General features: G+C 41.6%; 1 protein-coding gene across 1 annotated transcript in view; it reads right to left on the reverse strand.

Moving 5' to 3' along the window:
- Positions 1 to 26,008, reverse strand: part of GAB3 (GRB2 associated binding protein 3) — a 100,605-nt gene that overhangs the window by 27,740 nt on the left and 46,857 nt on the right. The window contains exon 2 of the mRNA XM_077826266.1: positions 2,292 to 2,595. Within this exon, the coding sequence (XP_077682392.1) occupies positions 2,292 to 2,595 (304 nt within the window). The remainder of the gene's footprint in view (positions 1 to 2,291; positions 2,596 to 26,008) is intronic.

The raw sequence follows: 26,008 nt of genomic DNA on the forward strand, positions 1-26,008 counted from the left end.
AGATGTTTCACGATAAATCAGATATGGTCCTAATGACTCTGGAGATAATGACTGCCCTTAAAAATCTGAATAAGGGTGAAGACTCCTATAGTATAGTGTGGTAGCAAGACTCAGGGCTTGTCTATATTAGGGGTAACTACAGGGGTAACTACAGATTCAGTAATTGAATTAAACAACATGGATGTTTTAAGGCTTGTCTATATTAGGGGTAACTACAGGGGTAACTACAGATTCAGTAATTGAATTAAACAACATGGATGTTTTAAGGCTTTTTTAAACCATTTTAAGAGTGCTCATACAAAGAAGCTGAACCAAATTAATCAGTTTCTAAAGCAATTTAGGCCTTGCATACAACTATATTGGCATAGTTAAACTAGCAAAACGATCTAGTGAGGACACAGTATTATTAGTATTAAAGTGCTTATACGGGTTCCCTTGGCATAAATTATATCAGCATATTAGCCTCTAAGGTTAGGTCTACACTACACTTCTGCTGGCATAGCTGTGTCACTCAGGGTTGTGAAGAGACGTTATCCCTGACCAACATAGTCCCTAGTGCAGGCTCTAGTTATGCCAATAAAACTTCCAAGGGTACATGAAGCCTTAGACTGGAGCACAAACTGTGAGAAGATAAGGCCTGAACATTGCTTGAGCACTAGCTCTGAAGGTATCCTGACTTCAGGCAAACACTTACTGCCTTTATAAAAGGATCACTTCAAATCAAATTGGAGAGGCCCTTTGAGCGAAATACAGCCCAGACCTAGTCAACTGGGCCTCACTGAAACAAACCTTCATCTATCCTGTTTTGGTTTTTCATGACTTTACTTCTTTGTCCCACAGGAGAAGGACACTTTTTCTCTTTAGCTTCATAGGGACAGCCTTACCCTCATTTTAGACATTCTGATGAAATTGTACATAAAGTAATTACAACAATGCAGCAACAACCCCCCCCAAACCTTACAAGTTCAGCAAGGTTAAGAGAGTTTGTGTCTGAACCATCCTCATATTTCATTCAAGCTCAGGTGAGCGAGTGATTCCAGCCCTCTCAAGGCTCCTAGCTCATGCTGCCTGTGTCTAAGTCCTACTTTGCTACTTGCAGTTACGGCTATACATTGGCACATACCAAACATTACACCAAGTTTCCCTGATGGACTCTAAATTGAATGTGAAAATGGCAGCTATCGGGGTTATAATGGGAACTCTGCCAAATCTCCCGAGTCCCTTCCATTCCCACTCTGAGCATACTAATGAAGAGAAGATTAAACAATGCATGAACTGTAATAGAGGAAATTAAAGCATCCCAGCATGGTCTTCTGTCTCCTTTCAAATATATGAGATTAAAAGTGCTATTATCCCTTTTAATGAGACAAATCTTTCAGTGAGTTCCCCCAGCACCATCCACTTCTGTTGTTGCAATGGCCTTCTTCGTGACCATGAGACTCAATCTGATTTATTTCCTCTGCTGCTTTCAAATCACTGCTGTATCTGTTCCTTGGAAATGTTGGGAAAAATACAGTTTGCATTTATCTGAGGCTGAATGGCTCATTTTAAAAAAATCGAGCTAATGATACAGGTTCCTGTCTTAATTAATGGCCAGATTCAACCTGTAGTGGCTAATTCTAGGAGCAGCTCCAACAAATTCACTGTAATGAACTATCTTATGGTATCTTTCTATATATGGGTGGAGGCCTTGACAAAATACTTTGTCTTCATTTTCACCAGCAGGAACATATCTTGGATCTAGACACACATTCCTACCACGCTCCTGGAGCATTTGATTCTCTGCCTCTTTTTTCTGCCTTTTCTTCTCTTTACAAGAGTAAGAGGGCTTTACAGCTTTAGCATTAAGATTTATAGATCACATCTTATAATGCCTGAGACAATGTGAACTTTCTAGAACACTTTCTCTCTCTCTCTGAGATGGGTGACTGATGTTAAGTCAAACTAAATAAATACAGAGCACGTAATGAAATATAAAGTCCCATTGGATAATGTTCAATCAATATTATACATAAACAATATCTTCTTTTATAAAAAAATCTGTTGGTTTATTCAAAAAGGAGTTAGTTCACAGAAATGAGACCAAAACCAATTGGTTATTATTTATACCCAGCAGAACTGATATCTTTGATAGTTTTAAGCAATCTTTCAAAAATCAAACCAATTACCACAGGTACTATTATGTTTCCCAGCGGGATAAGTCTCCACTCCCCTCTGGCCACTGTGCTGCCTGAGGGAGATTCCAGCTCCAGATTATTTCCACAGAGCTTGAGCCATGATTCCATTCCTACCTGTGCCATCTTCCAAGTGTCCGAAGTTACAGATCTGGCTGATGTTGTGAACCCATAACTGCATTTCCTCCTCCGTTTTGGCCACCAAATAAAAGGAGCGGTAGGTAGTTTTCACGATGAAGACGAAGTTATTCTGAAATTCTTTCTTGATGAAGTTGGGCCCTGAATGCTTCAGCACTTCACACTCATTAAGGTCTATGATCCGAATGGGTTTCTTGGAATGGTTGTTTCTGTAGTACTCCAGAACGTCCGGGTTCCCACTCATGCGGCCCCTGCGGAGCACAAACCACCGTTTCCGCCATGCCTGCAGGAGACACAATTGGACACATGTCACAGATGGGGAATTTGTTTCCTGCTTTAGCCTTCAAACTGGTTGTCACATTTTGTCAACAGACGTAAATATGCATATTTTCTTTAGATTCTATGCTTATCTTAATCACCAGGCTGAACTGTGACTGGTGATTTGAAATCCATCCCCATAGGGCGCGTCTACTCTAAGAAGAAAGGTGGGTAGTTGTAATTTTAACATGAGTTTGCAGGGCAAGGTAAGCTATAGGCTTCTCCATAGTCTCTACCTCAGTCTAGTACCATGTGTTAAAGCTACAAATGGCCTTGTCTTCACTAGGATTTTAGTGGCCAGGTTAGCTAACATGAAGTAAGAACACATCTTTTATCTTGGTGAAGACAAGGCATGCCTAGGATTTTATCCTGTGTTAGGCCTGGTCTACACTTGAAATTTAGGTCAACATAGCTACAGTATTCAGGGGTGGGGAAAAATCTATGCCCCTGAGGGATGTAGCTATGCTGACCTAATCCCCAGTGTAGATGTGGCTAGGTTGACAAAAGAATGGTTCCCCTGAGCTAGCTACCGTCGCTAGGGGAGGTGGTGTTTCTATAGCAACAACAACAACCTCCATCACTCTAAGCTGTGTCTGCACTATTGGGTCATGCCAGGATAATTACAGTGCTATAGCTATGCTGCTACAGTCCCCACACTGTAGACATGGCCTTACTTACCATGTGTTAGCTAACACCTGGTAGAAAACACCTCTTCTCCTGGTGAAGACAAGGCCTTAAGATGAACCCAGCATGTTTCCATCAGATGTTTTTTTGCGCTAATAAAGAGCTGTTAATGAGCTGACAGTTACTTATGCAAATTAAGAAGAACAGATCTTGAGGGGGTTGCAGTGCTAAAAAGTTAAACAGATGACTTCAGAAAGCTACAAAATCCTGTATATCACACATAACGGCTTGTTTAACTCTCTCTGCCCAGAACTGTAAATTAATAAATATTTATCTCTTTTTGGCCCAAATGATTAATAGCCTGGACTTCACACAGGGTTAAGTAAAGGCACATATAGATTAAGACACCATATGATTTTATAAAGCTGTATGCAGTATTTGGGGTGGGGGGGGGGAAGAAAGACATCTGTTTTTTTCCTCCATTTCACCAGCTGTTTCAGTTCACGTACAGTGCTGTGTTGGTTACAGCTGTCACCAATATACTTACTACAAGACCCAGAAGTGACCCCACTCCATATGTCCCATTCCATGGATAAATATTAAATTAAGAAATTAGGAGTTCTTCACCGACTGAATTTTTATAAAGAATGTGATTGGATAAAATCAGGTCACATGATCAAAAATAAAACAATGCTGTTTGTCTTTGATGGCTGGCCGAGGGAAATAGGACATGTCCCCGTGATATGACCAACCTTAGAGCTGTTTCCTACCTTCACAGAACTTCTAGTACACTGTATAATTATTATTACACTGGCCACCTAAGAACATCTGTTACCACTACCCTGCACACTTGGTCAGCTGGAACTTCACAGTGATAGCAGAGACAAAACTAGATTCCTTTGCTCCAAAAGCATTTGAATGAAAGGAGCATCTTCACTGGCTGCAAGCAGTGTATAGCTATGACTCTTAGATGAGCAATTCTGATTCCACCCACTAGAGAGCAGTGGAGCACACACACACTTTAGCCAGTTCACTACATCTGCTAAATGGCCATTGGCTTCATAAAATTCAAAAGGGACAGCAAGAAAAACAATTTGAACAACAGAAGAAATGATCTCCTTGCCTGAATCTTACTCAACTCCTGCTTGCAAAATGACTAGTCATCATAACACAAAACTGAGCAGTTGTCTGTCATTTGAGAAATCTTAGTGTGAGTATGATCATACCCGTTTTGTGGTAGGAGGCTATTTTTAAGCTGGCAAACAGGTCCTGCATCTCTCGAGACCAAGCAATTGGTTGCAAAATGTTTTAGCTGCTATGTAAAAATCCTTTTTTATATACCTTAAAAGTCAATACAATTACTACAGTTTTTGCTGATTCTCAAATCCAATGGGTACAACGGCCACTAAAATATGGAGGAAACCCCCCCCCTATGGACTACATTACTCGAGAAGGAAATGTAACATGACCCCAAATTAGCTGCCTGACAGTGAAGGCTTTGAAGCTGATTTCTGTTATTCTCATATTTTTTTGATGCAAATAAACTGAACGTGAAGGGTCTCCAGTCCTCTTGGTCAGGACACATCAAAGCTTTGGGAGTCTACCATCAGAGATGTACACGGAATAAATACTCCAATAAAATATTCATTGACTTGCTTACTTAAAAGCATGTCCATTCAACCAGCAATACCACGACCTACTTCTAAAGTGCAAGGCTGTCCAAACCAGGGGCAGAGACTAAAGTAATATGTTAAAGAAGGATTTTGCAAGCCTGAACCATCATTTGTCAGCCTATGTGGAAAAGTGGGTTTTGAGAAGGGACTTGAATGAGGCATGGTGGGCCAGGTCAGGAAGGGGGTGTAGGTGTAGGGTGGAGAGCACAAGCATCGGCAATGCAAGCTTCCCTCCCCCCCCCCACCCCGCATACTGCCCACTATGGTATACTCTTGATCTTTTGACCTTTAGAAGTCAGAGGGTGATTTGATCTCTTTGCCCATTGGCCCTCCTGTTGCATCTTCCAACCAGGTTATTAGCTAGCATGGTTGTGGTTTTTGAGATGTGGAATCCTGTCCTCTTGAAAATGGACAGAGGCCATCAAGGACCGTTTCTCACAAGGCCTGGAGATTCAATCTCTTTTAAGGACAAATTGTGAAATTTCATACCTTGAAAACATTATTACGCAAATACAAACACTGTAAAGATTTTGGTTAATGATTAGGTCTGTAAAACAGGACAGGTCCTGACAGCATGTCAAGATTTAAACATCTGTTTCTTTGTTTGTGGAGAAACTCAGAGCACCTTCGGGAGAACACCAGCAGTTTTTGAAGTGGTGAGGTGTATATTATACCCACAGAATACATACATCTCTCTCCTAACCAACTTCTGGGCTTCTCCACCTATCACGCACAGTTCCTGAGTTGGGAGTTGATTGGACAGACATGTCACTAGCCTCAGTGAAGAAGCACAGTTATATATTTTTTTCCACTCTCTCTTTCAAGCTACGTGCTTTAATGAAAAAAGAATACGGCTATGTAATATTTGCCCTTCTCTCCCAAAGCGCCCGATTAATTGCTTTCAAACGCTGGCACTTAGGATATGCCACATAGCTGTGGATTTTTATGCAACTTTTTGAAAATACCATAGAACCTCAGAGTTACAAACACCAGAGTTACAAACTGACTGGTCAACCACACACCTCATTTGGAATTGGAAGTACGCAGTCAGGCAGCAGAGACAGCAACAAAAAAAAGCAAATACAAGAAGAAAGGTGGGTAGTTGTAATTTTAACATGAGTTTGAAGGGCAAGGTAAGCTATAGGCTTCTCCACAGTCTCTACATCGGCCTAGTACCATGTGTTAAAGCTACAAATGGCCTTGTCTTCACTAGGATTTTAGTGGCCAGGTTAGCTAACATGAAGTAAGAACACATCTTTTATCTTAGTGAAGACAAGGCATGCCTAGGATTTTATCCTGTGTTAGGCCTGGTCTACACTTGAAATTTAGGTCAACATATTCAGGAGTGGGAAAAAAATCTAAAAAACACTACTGTTTTAAATGTAAACTACTAAAAAAATAAAGGGAAAGTTGAAAAAAAGATTTGACAAGATAAGGAAACTGTTCGTGCACTTGTTTCATTTAAATTCAGATGGTTGAAAGCAGCATTTTTCTTCTGCATAGTTGTATTAAGTCAATGTTCAATTGTAAACTTTTGACAGAACAACCATAATATTTTGTTCAGCATTACAAACAACCTCCATTCCTGAAGTGTTCATAACGCTGAGGTTCTACTGCAATTACCGTTTATGTGGGGGAATGCCCAGAAGCTTCAGATGTGTCTGATCTCATTAGAGCCAAGGAATTTATGGACAAAACCCAAGAGAATGCTGCTTCACAATTTAAAAAGTGTGACATTTGCTGAATAACCTAGCAGGGAATAGCCCAATACTCAATAAAATATCATGCTTGTATCATTAACAGTCCATCACAAAACAAAATATATAAGGCTTGATTCTTTGATATAATTCTGGCTCTAAATGATCAGCAGATAATGCCTATTGAACTCCCTGCTGGCATAAACCCAGAGGAAGCACTCCTGTGCCAGCTGCTCTGATTCCCCCAGGGTAGCTACTCTAGGCTGTTCTAATCAATGCTGGAGCTGGGCTGGCACAGAATCAGGGAACTGTAAGCAGCTTCCTCCACCCCCTCCATGCTGAGAATCAAGCACACAATCTGAGACATAACATTCCTAAGGAGTTCAAGGTACAGTGCAGGACAGCCCTATGTCTCAGTTTGTTTAGACTTTATGCTTTGCTGAATCTAAAGTCTGTAGGATCTCAATCACAATTCTAGAAGCCAGGCTACAGCACAGTATCATCAGCTGGAACAGAATTCTGTACAAAGTATTTCAAATCTGCCATTTCAAAACTTTGGGCCAGATTCTCCACTATTGTAAAATGATTGTAACTGCATTGGTTTCACTTCCACACCATTGTGGCCATACAACTTGCTTTATTTTTTTTTTTAATTTTTTTACAAATGTGTGATAAAATTATATTATTCTTAGCTCTATTATAAAGATTGTATGTCAGGAACTGCTGGAGAGGGGTGGACAGTTAAGCATGCAAGACCCAACTTCAATGGAGGTCTGGGTGTGCAAGGAACGCCAGGTAAAGGCTCAGGGTGAAATGCTGAATTATGTAGGGTGACACAAATGAAAGCAGTCACATACTTAGCAGTAATGTAGATTTCAAGCAGAAGACTCAGTTTCTCTCTTCACTGCACAATGTCTCTTAAGACCACAGATGACTCCAAACCTAGTCATATAATCCACCAGCAATTTACCCTTCCTTACCAAATCTATAAAGAAAACCGAGCTGAAAGGGAGATAAAACATTGTAGGGCCTTTGGTTCTTGCTAATCCCAGTCCTGACATTCAAAAAGATGACTAAATTTCTAATGTGCTTCAATAGAGCATTTGGAGTAAACAACCGTAGCAGAAGGCAGTTTCTACCACTACACAATTTCTTTTTCTCTGTAATCAAATTCTTGGGGCTAGTAAGATGCTCTGTGGTTTCTAATGATAAAGAAAATGAGTAATAGAACATGTGTCAAAAAATGCCACTGCCTTTGTCCATGTCAGCAGACATAGCCAGTCACATATCTGCTACAGAGCCCACGCAGCGGAGACACCCCTAGATTCCACAGAAACCCACAGAAGACCTCCATGGAGATGAGTGGGGTTAGCATCAGGCCCTACAACCCATGACCAGGAGTCAGGGCCCTTGGGTTCTATTCCTAGTTCTGGCTCACCATTTTAGCCTGGGGAAGTGGCTGAACTGTTCAGTGCCTCAGTTTACCCATCAATAAAGTAAGGTAAGACCTGCCTCACGCGGGTGATGTCACACTTAATTCATTAGTGATTGTAAAAATACTAGCACTGTGATCCTTAGATAAAGAGCATTACAGTACATCTACCTTCCTTAGTGTTTAGATGGCCTTTATTACCATAGGTATCTAAGCACCTCCCAAACTTGAATGTATTTATCCACACAACAGCCCTGCAAAGCAGGGAAGTGCTGTTATCTCCATTGCACAGACCAGGAACAGTCACAGAGAAACTAAATGACTTGCCCAAGGTGCTGGAGTAGGGACTTGAATGCAGGTCTCCTAAATCCTAGGATAATTCCTAATCACTTGGCCAACCCTCCTCTTTATAAGTGACAGGTAGTGTCATTTATTTTCAACTGACATTACTACTTTCCAGTTGACACAAGGGCCCACAACATGGCATGTCTCAATTCTCTGGGGAAAGGCAAAGTCAGGCTTTTACTTGTATCCGGGTTTTATTTGGTTAGTGAGCCTGCTTTTTACCTCTTTTCCCTGTTTAAACTTTCATCATACCACCATATCCTGGTACAGTTAACAGCTACTGTAGAACAGGTTATTTCCATTTTAAAAAGCTTTCTACATTTTTATGCCTCTGATCTGCAAAAAATATTTTTACCCTAAAAAGCTTTTGCACATTCAACTATGCTAAATGCATTATGTGCTGAGAGTTTTAAGCGCCCAGGGACTGCATTGCAAAACTCATCTGAAATGATTACACATTTGCCAATATGTGACATTCATGCAGTTCTATGAGATATGCAAATCTGGCTGACTTTGTATGCATACTGAAGAAAGCCACACATGCTATCACCTTTATCTGCAAGCAACTACAGAGGTCAAACTTTCTCTGCCTTTTCTTGGGGTGTGTTTACAGATGGTTAAAAGACTCTCCTATTGCAGTGTAACTGGGATCCAGGGATTGTCTGAATTCATTCCTCGCAATCCACTCAAAAAGCTGCTCATCGAGCTACCAGAGTTGCAGGATCACTTTGAAATAAAGTTGTGTCACTGTCTCAGCAACAGTTTCTGTTGCTGCTCCGGTTTGTCAACACAAAACTAGCAAGTGACTGGCATTTTGAGGGCAGGGCAATATTGTGAATGCTGATCATGCTGAGCTTCACGGACACTTCAAAAACTAGCAAAACCAGAAGTGGGAGCGTGGACATGGGGATAGTTTGGTTTCATCTGATCAGAACCGGTAGAGTTTGGAAAGAGGATTGTTTTGTTTACATGCTCAAAACTAAACACAGTATCAAATCTACAGGGGAGTTTAGCTCAACTCCAGTGGGAGAAGGGCTGGGATCTCTCCAGGAAAAAAAATTCCCCAGTTTGCATTTAGTTTTGCTATTGTAATGTAGACAGTCTTCAGAAGAAATATTACATTTATTTTGGTGCCTTAAGAAATTGCTGAGGACTTCACTGTATGTTTATATAGCTTCAGAAGTTTGCCATAGTTGGCACTAGAAAGCCATCTTCGTCAGAAAACCACAACTATTAGATAAGAGGGAACAAATTAATAATCATTTTCATCTGTCCTTCACACGTGGAATGGTCCATTGCCAATGAAAGGAGAGGTTTTAGAGCAGCGTTGGTCTGATGCCCAGGTGTTGCTGTATGCAACACAAGACATCAGTATTTTCTGCTTGCCTCTGAGTTTTTAATGTCAAGAATCTCCACAGACACTTCTAAAGGAATACCTCTGTCTTTATTACTACAGTAGCAGTCTTCCATAAATGACTGCCGCTCCCACAGACCAATATCTTCATACATGCCAAATAAGTGGTGTGAGGTGTGATGTTGGTGTGAGCTATAAAAGTCAGGTAAGACAAGCCACAAACAAAAACAATAATGTACAGAAAAACAGCCAGAGCACTAGTAAACAAGGATTGTGTGTCAACCGAAGAGCATTTTGTTTGGTGAACATATTTTCATTTGTAAATACTCATGTGCAAAATACATACTGGCAGGTAAGCATATATGAGAACACATACTAGCTATGTGATATAACGTTAGTATAAAAGTATGCAGTTCTTACTTTCTATTTTTTAATCACAACCCCTTTCATCCAAAGACCTAAATGGTCTTCATCAGGGTGGATAAAAACCAATGATTTAAAAAAAAAACCTTAAAAAATCGGATTTTTTGATAAAATGGTTTTTGAGGAAAAAACCTATCTAAAAATAGTTTTAATTAAGACACATTATAGCTCAAAGATATCTCATCGTGGAACAGGGATTATCAATTCTAATTCTATAGTATGAGACAATATATTCATATTCATGTAAATGTTTAAGAAAAGTTTTGTAAATGAGTTCCAATAGTTCATGGATTAGAGACCCAATCTTACCAGGTTCCAGGGGTTTATGTATAGATTATTTAGGTTAATCTTTCTATCCACCCAATGGGACTCAGTGCTCAGTTTAGAAGATACCATCAGTGATGCTTAGTTTTGCAGTTCTCAAACCTCTATATATCATTTATTTATTTAATTTAAAACATTTTTGCTGTTAACAAGCATGTTATCTCTGGAGACACAAATCCACAGTTTGAGAACTGCAAAACTAAGCATCTCTGATGGTATCTTCTAAACTGAGCACTGAATCCCATTGGGTGGATAGAAAGATTAACCGAAATAATCTATACATAAACCCCTGGAACCTGGTAAGATTGGGTCTCTAATCCATGAACTATAGGAACTCATTTACAAAACTTTTCTTAAACATTTACATGAATATATTGTCTCATACTATAGAATCAGAATTTATAATCCCTGTTCCATGATGAGATATCTTTGAGCTATAATGTATTGTGACGGGGCAAGGCCAGATGGCTATAGAAAAGTAGTGGGAGATAGATATATTAGCTCCAGGCTAAACAAATCCCTGGTACCAGGTTAAGTGAAATGGAAGCTGCTCCAGGTCAATTAAGACACCTGGGGCCAATTAAAAACTTTCCAGAAGGCAGGGAGAAGGCTAGTTTGATTGGGACACCTGAAGCCAATCAGGGGCTGGCTGAAACTAGTTAAAAGCCTCCCAGTCAGTCAGGTGGGTGTGCATGTCAGGAGCTGTGGGAGGAAGTTGCGCTGTTGGAGAGGCTTAGTACACACCATATCAGGCACAAGGAAGGAGGCCCTGAGGTAAGGGTGAAGTGGAGTCTGAGGAAGTGAGGGCTGCTGTGGGGGAAGCAGCCCAGGGAATTGTACATGTCATGTTTCTAAAAGGTCAGCTATCATAGCTGATACTATTAGGGTCCCTGGGCTGGAGCCTGGAGTAGAGGGTGGGCCTGGGCTGCCCCCGCCGACCTTTGCCCTCCTGATTAATCACGGAGACAACAGAGACTGTGCAAGGAGGGATAACTTCTCCTCACCTCCCTTGCTGGCTTATGATGAAAATGGCTCAGTAGACTGTGACCCTTGTCTCTAGAGAAAGAAGGGTTACATGGAGGGTCACAGTGAGCCTCTGAGGCTAGCGAAATCCGCCAGGAAATGCGGGACCCACGGAGGCAAGGACAGAGCTTTGTCACAGTATCTATCTTTAGATTGGCTTTTTCCTCAAAAAAAACCCAAAACACTTCATCACAAAAATCTAATTTAAATAAAAAAAATCCAATTAAAAATTTTTTTTTTAAATAATTGATTTTTATCCACCCTGTCCCTGACACTTCCTTTAACGAAAGCGCTCAGTTGGGGCCCCGGGGGTGCTAGCCTATATTCACATGGGTAAGGGCCTCCGAACCAGGCCGCAAGCCAGGAAAAGTAGTAGCAAGATCGCTTATGCGGTCCTAACCTGAGTCCTCTGAAACGTCCTGCAAGCCAGAAATTCCAAATTTCAGCTAGCTTTAGTCCCGAGTGCTGGTCCTGGTGAATGGTCCAGGCACCTCACCAATGTAATAACATATCTCTGAGGGTGCCAGGCTCCAAATAAAACAGCAGTAAAGCCACTTGTGTCTCACCTTCCATGCCACGTCCTCAGAAGCTTTTGCCAATGCCAGCTCCAGCTGGGTTACTTTCTGCTTTCATTTCACTAAACGGACTGCCAAGCCCTTTCTGTTAGTGAGACAGCTTCACAAGATACCTGACATTCTGCTACCCTGGTTACCCAGCCTAACTGTCACTGTGTTTACACAACGCAACTGCTGCCAATGCTATCTCCCTTCCCTCTCCTCACCACTCTGCAGTTAGGTTTTTGATGCTCCTGCTGTCACCATCCACCCCAAGGCTAGTGCCCATTTAGGAACAAAGTGAGCATCAAGTTACAAAGCTAACTTTGTGCTGAGACCACCAAGAATGGTGCTGCTCATCTTACTGCAAATGACTGAGCTGTGATCATTTTAGGATAGACTAATGTCTAATCTCATTGCATTGCCATCTGCTGAGAAGTGAATCATTTACTCAGTTTCAATACGATTCTGAAATGACCTTATTTCAGGAAAGCCAGCAACAATCTTGCTCTGAGGACCTACTAAGTTTCTACCGGCACAGTCAGAGGGGAAATACCTTGTTCCTTTCATGGTGATACACATATATTTAATTGACTGAAAGCATTCGTCTGAAAATTTCCTGCACCACAGTGTGTGATGAATGCATTATAATAAAGCATCTGAGATGACGTCTTCATGAACCAGCAAGATTTTCTCTGTTTCTGTAATGCACAGAAAGAAGCCTATGGTTTGCACAGAAAGAGAAGATTGCCATAAACTGAATAAAACCAGAGCAAAATGTTGCCTGCTTCCCCAAACAGATTCCCATCATATATTCCACATCCTAATCCATAATATTTATGGTACTTTATATATACGAACATCTGCAACTGAGTGAGTCACTGCTATTTAATAAACATGCAAATTCTTTGTAAAGCTAATGTTCCTTTGGGCATGCAGGGTCAAAGTCAAAGTGACCTGAAAGCTCTGGAATTTCATTACTTAAAAAGTCCATTGAGAAGATTTCAAATCAAGCTCTTAAAGTAGAAAAAATGTGTTTAGATCTAGATAGATTTTTGTGGGGAGGGCAAATGCAGATGTTTGATTAAATCATCATTTAAGTGTCATTTTAGTCAAGAGTGAGCAAAGAAACAGCAGTCATCACAGTTTACACAAAATTGTTAATCAGGGACTTTCTTGTAGGGTGTTGCCAGGAAAAGAGATGGTCTCCTTCCTTCTCATGCAAGTACTGCAAGCAGAGATTTCCCATTAGGAACATCCTGGACAACAGAAAGCAGTTCTGGTAACTGCCTCTTTCACTTTGTTTTCAGTTACATCTTAGGACCTTCCTGAAGACAAGCTGTGTACAGCAAGAGGCTCTCCAGTAAATAAAAAATGTGAATGTTATTGGCACAGGGATGGGGTAAAAGTGTCTCCAATCTTTAAAATGAAGGATATTGACTGGACAGGTGATTCCAGAATAAAATAACTTCCTACAATACAAGGCTCCTATGTTGTTGAGCCCAATGCCAGTAAGTTTTATGCCAGGTCTAAATCTGTTTTAACACTGCACAGAATCAGGCCCTGTCCTTTTACAGTATATTCAGTGCTTGCAATATATCATGAGTGCTATCAGAGAGGAGTTTCATTCTTTGGTGACTTTCAGAGTTAAATGCAAGCCAGCCTCTGATGGTGCAAAACTACTGAACATGCGTCCAGTCTCGTAAACCTTTACAGAAGTAGGCTCATCCAAATCCCTGGGGACGAGACACATAAGTAAGGGACTGCAGGACTAGACCCATTTAATTGTGCTCACTTAACAATGAAGTCCAAATATGGGTCATAAATAAGCAATGCTACTAGTGGTCATCCCAAAGTAGGGTTTCCTTTACCTTCCTGGAGCAATGATGAAATCTTGGAGCTCTTCTGCCAATAAATGCCTGCGAATATCTGAAGGCTCCTTTTAATTCATTTACTGAAAGTGTAAATGTGACTCATTACTAAAAGGTACATGTTTAGTGTGTTGGGTCCTATTTATTATAAGCCCAAAGTCTGAGTCCCTATGAAAATTTTCCTAATGGTTGCTGGTCTTTGGAGCTGATCTGGGGGGGTTTTGTTCTGTGCTCGTCTTCCAAGCTTCAGTAGAAAAGGTACAAGATAATAACCATATAAAATGACATCTTTCAAGCACAGTCTGGATATTATTTTACTATGACTAATGTAGAGTGGAAACAGATTCAGGTGACAATGTTCTGAGAAAAGTAACAGTGATTGTCTTGATTGAGTGTCATTTTAAAAGCAAAGCCTGCAAGGATCTGCACACTGTCAAAAACTCAGTCTGAGAACAATCAAGCGAACCTTTGAGTGAAATCTGCCGAAGCACAGGGCACATCCATCCTTTTTAAGGTATCACGTGGAATTCCTGTGAGGATGGCAATCTCAATTACTTTAAACTGCTCACTTACTGCAGGCTTGACTAAGGTGCCCTGAACGCTACAGGATTCTTTTCTTTTTTAATCGGGGTGTAAAGTAGATACTGGTTCAATAGGCAGATCCCAAAGGCAGGAGAAACAAGTCGAAACAACTGGATACAAGGGAACTGGGTTTAAGCCATTTGATGGTCTCCCATCACCCTTGGGTGCATTCCTCTTCTCTTCCCCCCTAATGGAGCACCCTCTTCTCTTTCCTTCCCTTCCAGGGTTTGCACACTGAAAAAACTACTTCTCTCTGGTCCTCTCAAATTGCACCTTCTGAATGCTGCTGAATTCTCCCAGGCGTCTGAGCTTGCTGACAGTGAAGACTTACAGGCAAGGCTCTTTATGTGAGGATGTTTACAGATAAGCCAGCTAGCCAAGGGTTTTAGTTCCATTCCCCTTTTCCCATCAACCGCATATTTATGTGTAATATCTAAGATGACATGATTGTAACTTAGATTCCTATATTTTCTTTCACCCAAAAATCCTAAAGTACTCGACAAATTGTACATGCTGATTACAATTTACATATGCAATGACTAGTTCACTCATCACTGAAATGCATCCACCTCTGGATGATGAACTCCGATGAAAATCAGGCCACTTATTTAAGTGACCAAATATGGATGTATGTGCTGAAACTGTATGCGCATCCAAATGTGAACACTTTGATCTTCATCTCCATGTGGCTCAGTTTCTCCATCTGTACAATGGGGATAATTAAACATACCCACCTGTGTAAGGTGGTTTGAGAGCTATGGATGAAAAAACACTAGAAACATGCAAAGGACTAGTGTTCCTATTCTGTTCAGTTAGGATCTCATTCTGTTTGACCTGAAGTTGAAGATAAAGTAAAACTTCCACTAATTTCAAAGGAGGCTGGACTAGGCCCTTTACGTAAACTGATTAAGAAACAGGAAAATGTATGAAAGAACCAATACATTTTTCCCATGGTGATCATGGATTTAGCAGTGTAGCCGTCATTCACAATTGTGCCAGTGACGATTTCTCCTGCAACACCGTCATTTTTGTAAAATGACATGGGTACATTGGAGATTTCTCCAATTAATTTACAAATGGTTTATTAATTATCAATAAAGCAGTAAGACAATTTAATACTGAAGAGAGTATAGGTTAATCCCTATTGCCTATTAGGGAATCCTTATTAGTCCCATCTCTGAAATTCCTATGGAATCTAAAGTGATTTTTTGGATGTACCCCGAGAGCTTCATAAAAATTGCAGTTACTCTGTTTTGTTTATTCGCCCATGTAATTTAAAAGGACAACAGCAATGAAATGCACACATCTGGGGACAAATTCTCTGCTGGTGTAATGCAACTCAAGTAAATGGAGAATTAACTTCTTATTCTGAGGGTTGGGTGGGAAGTGGCTTGTATTAAGGGAACTGAACTTTTGAGAAATTTTGAGTAAGGCTGCTAAACTAATTGCTTTTATGGAAAGACTCCAACGCTGCTTTGCTGAGGGAAAAAAGAAACAGAGTGGGGGGCTAATGCCCTTTCTTGTAGCATGTAAGCTTACTGTAAATACAGATGTGCAAAGCAGTTAAAGGCTGAAAAAACTGCAGGTGTCTAGAGCCTGTAGATTATGTTGTGTCTTGAGCTATCTGAAGTCTCTCTTTTTCCTTTACCTAGAACTGGCCGTTTTCTCAGTACATTCTATAGAAACAGAACAAATTTTGCTGTTTCACCTTAACTGAGCATGTGGTATGAGGTCAGCAACAGTCATGCAGCCTATCTTTAACTGTCTGAACTCACATGATGCTCTAGTTCTGAAGAGAAGGAACATAAACAGGAAATTGGGCAAAGTGACTCTGGTAGCAGGAGCCCCACAATGCTGTTAAATAAACCCAACTCTTCAGCAATAGTAACATTTTGTATTTAATTACCAAGGTAACTAGAACAGTGGGAGTTCAGAAAAAGCCACAAAGGTCTGTGCTGTGATGGTGATGGCTGATACTAACAATGCTGCTCAACAAGAATGTAAATAAAGGATTGACTGCCAAGATTTCATTTGAGAGGTTTTAGGAAATTCTCGCAGCTTGATTCATAGTAGAATAAAAAGATGACAGATCGAATATATTTTCTAAACAAATCTGGATGATTTTACTCACACCTTACTGCCTTCACTAGTACTACTTGTACAGTAAGGTGAGCAGGATTTGTCTTTGCATCCTGTTTCCCACTGCAAATTGCATGGAGAAAGAAAGATTCATCCAAGTGATAAGGGGAAGATCTCTATAAATAACTCCTTTGGGAGGTGATCAAATCTGGAAATATTTGTGTTGTTCTGAGATTTCTTCAGGAAGCTTCAGCACTCTCCCTGTCATAAATGACTAGGGTGTCCAGAGCAGATTTGTCCTAGAGATTACGCCAAAAAGATGCTGAAAAGAAGAACTAACATTCCCAACATATACACAAAGAAAGGAAGATGGAAATAGTAATATATCATCACTAGGCTCCAATCCAGCGAAGCACTTGAGCATGTGCTTACTGTTAAGCCCCTGAGTAGTCTCGTAGACTACAAATGGGACTCCCTCCCATGCTGAAAAATTATGCAGACACTTAAGTGCTTCGCTGGATTGGGGGCAGCGTAGTCAACATCTTGAAGGGCTGAGTCCTGTAGGAAATACCCAGTCTTACTGGGTGAAATCCTGGCTCCACTGAAGTCAGTGACAAATCTCCCGCTGACTTCAATGGGTGCAAGATTTCATCCCTCAGACCTGTGTAAGCAGTGTCAGGATGAGCTCCACCCTGACATCTGGTGGTGAGGTGTGGCAAGTTGTGGAAAAGAACTTCAGGGGCCGATCTCATTTGCATAGGCACACCCACACCGCCTAGAATGAGGCCATAGCTGCCCAAATGGTCACTTTGGCTGCTGTGGGATCCCCAGTGTCTCTGATATTGGGGCAGGAAGAATAAATTGTTATTACCCTGATTATGGGAACTGTGCTTGGAACTGTACTTGGCCTTTTGTTATGATGGAGGAACTCACCATCAACTAAGTAGAACTCGCTAGGCAATTGTCATGGGTTCCAAAACTCTGTGAATTGAGAGAGGCTGGGGACAAGTATTAATACTTGGTGGCATGGGCCCTTTAGTGAGGGCCTTACATGCTAATTGCACTTCCTCCTCTCTCCACTGTGGAATATCAGAGCTAATTTTGATTCCGTTAGGAGTCTAGTTACAAGCTGCTGAGCTCACTTTGGGCTAATGGTGCACCAGCACTGAGGCTCCCCTACTACAAGCTGAATTCACCAAAGAGCTGAACTGACTAAGAGCTGAAATTACTGAGCGTTGTGTTAAGTAGTGGGGGAGCCTGAAGATATATGGTGGAGCAGTTTGCGGGAGGGCTGGAGTGCCTTGTGGACAGGCTGGTGGAGCAGTTCATAGGCTGGCAGGAGCTGCTTGTGGGATGCGGAGCGGAGCAGTTCGTGGGATGGCGGGAGCTGCTTGTGGGCCGCAGAGCGGAGCCAAGCAAAGCAGTTCGTGGGGCGGCGAGCGGAGCCAAGGCCTATAGAGCTTCAGATCATGTAAGGTGCCCCTTACCTCTCTCCGCCCCCCCCCCCATCTCCACCCAGGTTGGGAGGTAAAGCTCTGCAGATAAACTTTCGAACTCTGGGGCTGCCCTGACCAGGGACAGAGACGTTTGGGCCAGTGGACTTTTGGGACTTTGGGTGATTTCGGGTTGCTGGACTCAAGAACCCAAGGGAAAGGACACGCCCTAATTTGCTTGGGGTGGGTTTTTGCTCATGGGTTGTGTTATGAATCCTGTTGGTGGTGTTTCCCCAACATAATGCCACATTGTTTCTCTCTGTTATTAAAAGGCTTTTTTGCTACACTCAGACTCCGTGCTTGCGAGAGGGGAAGTATTGCCTCTTGCAGGCGCCCAGCGGGGGTGGTATATATTTGTCCCAGGTCACTGGGTGGGGGCTCGAGCCAGTTTTGCATTGTGTTATTGGAATGGAACCCCTAGATACTGAACCCGGCCCTTGTTGATGCCAACTCTGATGGGCAGAAGGGTTACACCTGTAAAAGCGGGATAGAAATCTCATGGGAAGAGGTCTTCTGGTCAGATTCCTGCCACTTCATGCTTCAGGGCAGACTGGGAAGGGAACCTCCAGGATGAAATCCTGGCCAAACTCCACTGGACTTCAGGATTTCACTCCATGTTTTGAACAATTCCAATACCAGTTGGAACTGAGAAGTGATGGGATGCACCCACTGAAGCCAACAGAAGCTTCTTCTACTCATGTCAGTAGGGCAAACATACTCTTAATGAATATTACCTAACTTCACAAATAGCCCTGTAGATTTCAATGGGGTCACTTGTGGACTAAGACATTAATTGGACCAGGAGTGGTTCTTGTGTTTAATCTACAAATATTTGCATCTTGGCCTCAGTTCAAGTTTTGGGAAATGATTGCTTTCCCATCTGAACTGGCTTGCACACCCCTGTTGTTATTCAGCTATATTGTCTGTATCTGTCTATAGCTTTATAAATAGCTCTGGATGATGTCGATACACCAGTCTATAACATACAGAAGAGCGGTATGCATACACATAACACTGCATGCTATTTTCCCGAAGTATTTGTTTTAATTTTCATATGAATTCCTGTCAGCTGAATTTATTCCTCATTCTCTGAAGATTCTAGCCCACAAGTTTACTGATAAAGGGGTTGTAGAAATAGCAACATTTAAGCCAATACTGGAAAAAGATATAATGGGAAGGCAGTAGGTTTTCATTTATGTGTGGACAGTGCCTGGCACATTGTGGGCACCACCAGGGCAAAAGTGATAAATAAATAATTAACACATTTTAAATTTGTAAATATGAGTATTTGCCCTGGAAACTTGATTCTACTATTCATGCTGATCCAATCAGTGAACAGAAACACACCATGTGATTTGTGCATCCAGTCAAAACTAACCATCATAGCTCAAATTTCAATAATTGAATACTTACAAAAAAACGACATTTGAACAACTTACAGATCAAGACCTATTTCCCAGAATTATTCAGTCAATAATTCTAAGCATGAACTCACCCAAGAAAATACTTAGCTGCTTGCAGGCAATTCACAAACAAAACCAAACAAGACAAAGTGGTGACATTTGTTGAATAAATTATTTGCTCAGATTGCACATACATGTATATTACTGGTATGGATAATACATTCCACATACATACACCACTACCCCATCCACTCACCCAGGATGGGCCTGAACACTGCACAACAGTTAAGGGAGTTTGGATTTGGATCTGAACTCCATTGTTGGGCCCATCTGTATTTTGTATATTGGCTTTATTTGAAAAACACTGACGATCAAGCAATAACAATAGGAACCTCTGAATAGTTGATATACACAAGACTACTTAATTCAGAGTACACTACTAGGATAATTACAGAGGAATTAAAAAAGGAATTAAAAAAGCTGTTTTATTCTCATCTCTATTGTTTTTAACTGGATTTTTACTACCTAAGATGTGTTATTTTTCCTTTCTGTATCTGATTAAGTATAGTTTAGTTCTAAGAACTTATTTTTTCTCTTCTTTAAAAGCTACTCAATTATTCTTCCCTGATTTTACATTTCATAGGAGCTGGATTTCTGGACTTTTTCTTTTTAGAATTACTTTTTGACCTTATTTAGTTTGTGGAAACATGCTGATCATTCATAGGGCTGTCTAGGATAACGCATCAACATTTGTCTGCCTTTTTAATTTCAAAGTACATAAATCTAATACAAAATAAAAACAAAACTCTATATGCCACTTTTGACTATGTAATTAACTTATTTTTAAGAATTCCTTGTGAGTTGTTGGTTGTGTGGTTTTTTTATTTCTTTTCTTTTTTTCTTTTCCTGCATTATCTGGCTCTTGCAAACAAGCAGCATTCTGAGTGGAAATACAGGTTTAAAAATTCATATTTTCATTCCCTATATGAAAAAAAAACTACTTTCCTTTGAAATCTAGCTACCATTTCTAGTTGTATTCTGCACATGGGTAAAGTCGGCTCAAGCATCTAAGCATTTATTACTTAAACTTCTCATGCTCATGAGATAAGCCTGTGTGAAGTTCCACGCTCTGGTGTGGAGAGGGAACACTGGATGTGAAATTCCACAGACAAGTGCTTTGTTTCTCAGCGTATCAATTTCACCCTCTACCTACCCTATACTAGCGCACATGTTAAAAGAGTAAATTGGAATTGGAACTTAGGGCCTGATCCAAAGCCCATGGAAGTCAATGGGAGTCTTTTTGTTGCCATCAGAGGGCTTTGGAATGGATCAGAGAGGACTGAGCTCTTCACTCACACACGAGGTTCACATACAGGTTAAGTCTTTTTAATATTGTCTGCTAATATTGGTGTGCATTACGTCTTTTAGTTAGACAATGTGTCACTGACTTGTATACTTTGCATAATGTTGCTTTTAATTTATGGACTGTGACTTATCTAAGGTAACGGAATGTCATAAGACTAAATCAAATACTAACTAGGGTGTATTTGTTGTTTGTTTTAAATTACATTACTCTCAAACTTCCCTTGCTTAACCAAACGATGAAATCACAGCGCTCAAAACTATTAAATCATTTCCTCACCATCAGAATATAATGGGTCAGACATGGAAAATAATTAAAATTGGCACATTGCACACTGAACCTTCTTAGAACTGTGAATTATACATTTCCCTTTATATTTCTGATTTATACAACGTTACGGTCCTATCACAATACTATTGTGAGCTAACGTGTCCCTCAATCTATTTCTTTGGAATTCTCAGTTCTTCCCTTCATGGTCCGACTCTTCTAGGCACAGCAAAAATGCAATTTCCTAAACTACAGGCAGACAGAACTGTATTCCCAAACAGGTGCTTTCTCTTTGGCGTTACCCTATGCAACTTGTTCGCACTTTTTAAGGCAGGCTTTTGCCAATGCAGCAGAAGTAAAACTCCATGTAAAACTCTACAATTAATAAAACAATTGGGGGCGGGGGGGGGGGAAATGCTTTGGAAAGAAAAGTTCAGAGACTATAGCTTGATCTGTTGGGAACAATGGGCAATTAAATATGCTCAGCGATACCTTAAATATATGTAATGTGGGAGAGGAGTAATAGGTCCCTTTACATCATTCCACAAACTGTCATAATGCTAATATTTGAAACAGGGCGAAATTCTCAACTGGTATAAACGGGCATAATTCCACTTAAAGTCAATGGAGCTATGCTGATTTTACACCCATTTTGGATCGGGGTCTTAATCTTTTCTCAGTAATCAGCGTCGATGATAAAAATGTGTGTTTGTGGAATGGTTACTTGAGTTCACCTTTACAAAAGTGCTGATAACAAACCAACAGGGTTTTTCCACAATCATTTTCAGAACTGCAGCACTTATTTCTGCTTTTCTGTAACGTCTCTCTCACGATCTACTCCTTCGTCTCGTCTCCGTCCCTTCTTTCACTGAAGTCCCACAGTGACATGGTTTTCACTTTCTGAAGTACACCAGTGACTGAAGTCACAGATTAACTGTAAAGCCTCAAATCCCAGTTGGCTAAGCATTTTCTGGTGGCTTTGCATGTGCCTTCTGGTTGGCTTGATCCCAGCCACCTATCTCCCACTGATCCTGTGCGTGCACCTGACTAGGGATAGAGCAATGGTGATCACCTGGGGACAGAAATAGAGAGCAATGCTGAACATTTGGTGGACCGGGGCTTTTAATAGCATTTATTATTTGTATTGCTGTGGCGTGTCGACGCCAGGGCCCCATTGTGCTAGGCACTGTACAAAAAATATAACAGACAGTTCAGTGTTTTTCAGATGTGTTTTTTAAGTGGGGTGTTGATATGGGGGCTGATTTTCTGACGTGCTCTGCCCCCATTGTGTTGCACAAGCTGTGTACAGGGAGCAGAGACTAATCTGAAACCCCTATCTGAAGTGACCCCTCGTGCTGGGGAGACCTCAGCTGGTGTGATGCTGGAAAATCTGACTACTATGCATCTTCTGGCACAGGGAGTAGGATGGGGCAAGCTTGGAAGCTGCTCTAACCTATACGCAGGGCTGGGAGCAGGCAGAGAATAAGGCAGCCATCACCAGCTACCTGTCAAAGCTGTTTACAGACAGAAAACTGGGTTTATTTTTTTCAGAAAGCATCTGCTTTTGTTGGTGACACGGATGTCCTAGAAGTATGTCTAAACCGGCGTTACCTTGAGTGTCTTACTCAAAGGGAAAGTTAATGAGAGGGTTAGGGCCAAACTGAAATATGAAGGGAAACACGTAGAGCCCCAGCCTAGGAAAGCATCAATGCCACTTTATGAAGGATGGGAGTGGGTGGAACAGGAAAGCTGGCTCAAGAGGGAGCAGAATACAGGAGTCAGTGAGCATGTGGAGAGATGACTGGGTTCTTCAGAAGCACCGGAAGACTTTTTCCTTTTATTGGGTCAGTCAGAGAAGCCCATTCCCAAGGGGGTTCAAGGCTCATCAAGGTTAGGAAGAGCTCTATGCAGAAAGGAGACTCCTGCCGAGGGGAGTAAGGCACCAGAAGTTACTGTGATGGCTTCAGTCTTGCTGCTATACAGCTCTGTCCAGCTCCAACGTCAGTGCTTAAGGGTCTTAATATCCCTCCCAACCCTCCGTTTCCGTCAGAGCACAATTGTGACCACAGAAACATGGCTGCTTTTCAAAATCAGATCCTCAGTCTTTCTGGTGGGTGGAGCAACCCCAACTCACACAGAGCAGAAGTAGGGAGAAGGCAGCTACTTAAATCGTATTAGATTTTTCTGGCATGACAGTTCATTGAAACCTGCATCTTCATCTGGATTGTGAGGACATTTAAAAAAAATAATGTGATGTTGATGGATACTAAGGGATTGGGGGGTAGTTTGAACGTAATGCCACCAGAATGTCATCCCATTAAAGAAATCCTACAGGACAAGGAATCCAAGGAGCTTTAGAAACCTCATTGCAATAGGAGGCTTTCCTTATGCAGAATGGCTTGGCTAGCATGCCGGGACTGAAAGGTAAAAACTAAGCAGGAGTCATCTTAAGAGAACTAGACTACATATTGCGCTGAGAGGATGGGGATGTGGCTAAGAGCCAATATTAATTTGCTAGGCAAGAAAATATTAGAGTCCTGAGGGACAATGGGCCTCATGGAGCTTGAAGAGATCTGCTTTGGTAATTTGGCTGTTATATTTTCTTCTTCACTCTCCCAGGGCTGACTGACTAAGCTTCCATAGTCCATTCTGAGCCCCCACTCACCTTTACTTCCTTTGGGAGCTTGTGACCCACTGGGAGCTGGAGTCCAGGCATGTCAGGATGAGAGTGAGCAGAAGGCTGGCAGTCACCAGGACATGATTGCTTGCTACACGCTCCCTTCTGTTCTGCTCTGCAGTTGCTGCTGCGACTGCTAGGGCTGATATTGCTGGCAGAGCTGCAGCCTGGTGTTTTTTGACCTTTTACTCTTCCAGAGATAGAAATGGGATTTGTCTGAGGCTTGGAATAACTTCCTGTGATTGTGCTGGAGAGGGCTAGTCTGACTGGCTAGATAGCTATGTCTGTCGGGCCTGCTTAGGAAAGGAGAAAGCTGTCGCTGTGTGACTAACTGGAGAAAGATATAAAAGATCCTGAAGAGGCCACAAGTGTATTAAGAGAAAAGTGAGCTGATAGAATTGTACAAGGGCTCAGTTACCCCACCCTGCCATGTTAGGGCAGCAATGCTTTGCACTGCCATTGAGCCAGTAATGCAGAACTACTGACAACTCTTAAAACTGACCTCTTGCCTGTATTCTTTATAGCTATTCCTCCGAGGCTCACTTCAACATCCTTTTTGGAGCAGTGAGGGGCATGTGTTTGGGCATGCGTGCGTGTGTGAGAATGAGAAAGGGAAAATCAATCCTTTGAGATTCTAGGAGCATATAATTGTTGTATCGCCGCCCACACCAGCTCTCCCTTGTTCCCAACTACGGTCAGAACAAGGCACTGACACCAGATAGAAGCTGAGGATCAGGGGAGGCAGGGTTGCTCTATCTGCATCAAACATTTTACAGTGGGGCCTCTATTATTTCTCAGATTTGTCCCCCACACTGGAGATTCCTCCTGCACAACTCTCAAGCAGAAGAGATCTGGGTATGGGTCTGGGAGGCGGTGACTCCTTTGTTGTCATTCTGGCTCTGAGGCTGACTCCCTGTGTGGCCCGGAGAAAGTCACTTGAGCTCTCTGTGCCCAATTGTTACCTCTGTAAAATAGGGCTCCTCATATTTACCTGACAGGGGACGATTAGTATCTGAACAACACTTTGAAAGTGCAAAGAGCCATGTACCATTGTTATTATTTGTATTACCATAGTGGCCAGGCATGGCCCAGAACCTCATTGTGCTAGGCTCTGTACAAACACAACAGGCATTGCCCCAAGGAGTGTACCGTCATAAGCATTGCACTACAAGTACTAAGTGTTATTAGCAAGAGTTCCTGTCCCTCTCATAGGGAGATTAGTGCCACAGTCACATATTCCAGCCTGGGAAACCAGACCATGCTCCCTCTGGAGCCCAGAGAACAGCTTTTACCTAACAGCTGCTTAGCTGGACAGTTATCACGGTTTTCGTTTGTTTGTTTTTTAAAGCGTCATCTCTGATATTCTCAGCCATTTGCTGGCACAGTGAACGAGGAACCAAGTGGGGGACCAAATTCTGGATGCTCACCTGTTGGCAGGCAGAGTTGCTGGGAGCCCCTCGTGAAGTGAGGGAGCACATATTTTAAATAATGGCTTTTAAAGCGAAGTCTTAGGCTGTATTGTGTCAGATAAATTAGTTTCTAATACTGTCCTGATCAGCAGGCAAATGACTGAGTGCAAGTCATATGTGCTGGCATTTTCCTCGGTGACTCACCCTGCAGACTGACTGATTCTGATATCCTCAGTATAGACAGACCCTTAGTCAGATTTGCCTCTGAATTTAACAATATATCTGTAGAGTTTGGCTCCTTGACACAAGAAGTCAGGATTTTCCCTGTTTTTGCATCCAAAGCTCCTGGATGCACTAAAAACAACACAATGGACTGGGGATATATGCACATATCACAGTGTGACGTTTTTGTGTGATTCTTCTTCATCATTGTGATAGTCTCATGACTCACTGAGCAAATTCTGTTTCAGCAGCAGAAAGTAACACTGTCCTTTTACACTTCTTTTCAAGGGGATCTCAAAGCCCTGTGCGAACAACAGTCTAGAGGTTGGATACAGAGCAGATAGCCACCCCGTATACAAATATACATCACCACAAAGATTTTTGCTGGATCAGATGTTCACAGCAGTAAAATACCCATACCAAGCTTACGTTAAATAACAAAATTATAGACTATCCCAAGACTGTCACTCATATAGCATTGCAGTTTCAAAACAAACTGGACCTTTTTTGCTACCAGAATAAAATGGTTTAAAGCCTTAGCATTGCACAAAGGTCCAATCTTG

Source organism: Eretmochelys imbricata, chromosome 9, assembly GCF_965152235.1.
Source record: "Eretmochelys imbricata isolate rEreImb1 chromosome 9, rEreImb1.hap1, whole genome shotgun sequence".
NCBI classification, from domain to species: Eukaryota; Metazoa; Chordata; order Testudines; family Cheloniidae; genus Eretmochelys; species Eretmochelys imbricata.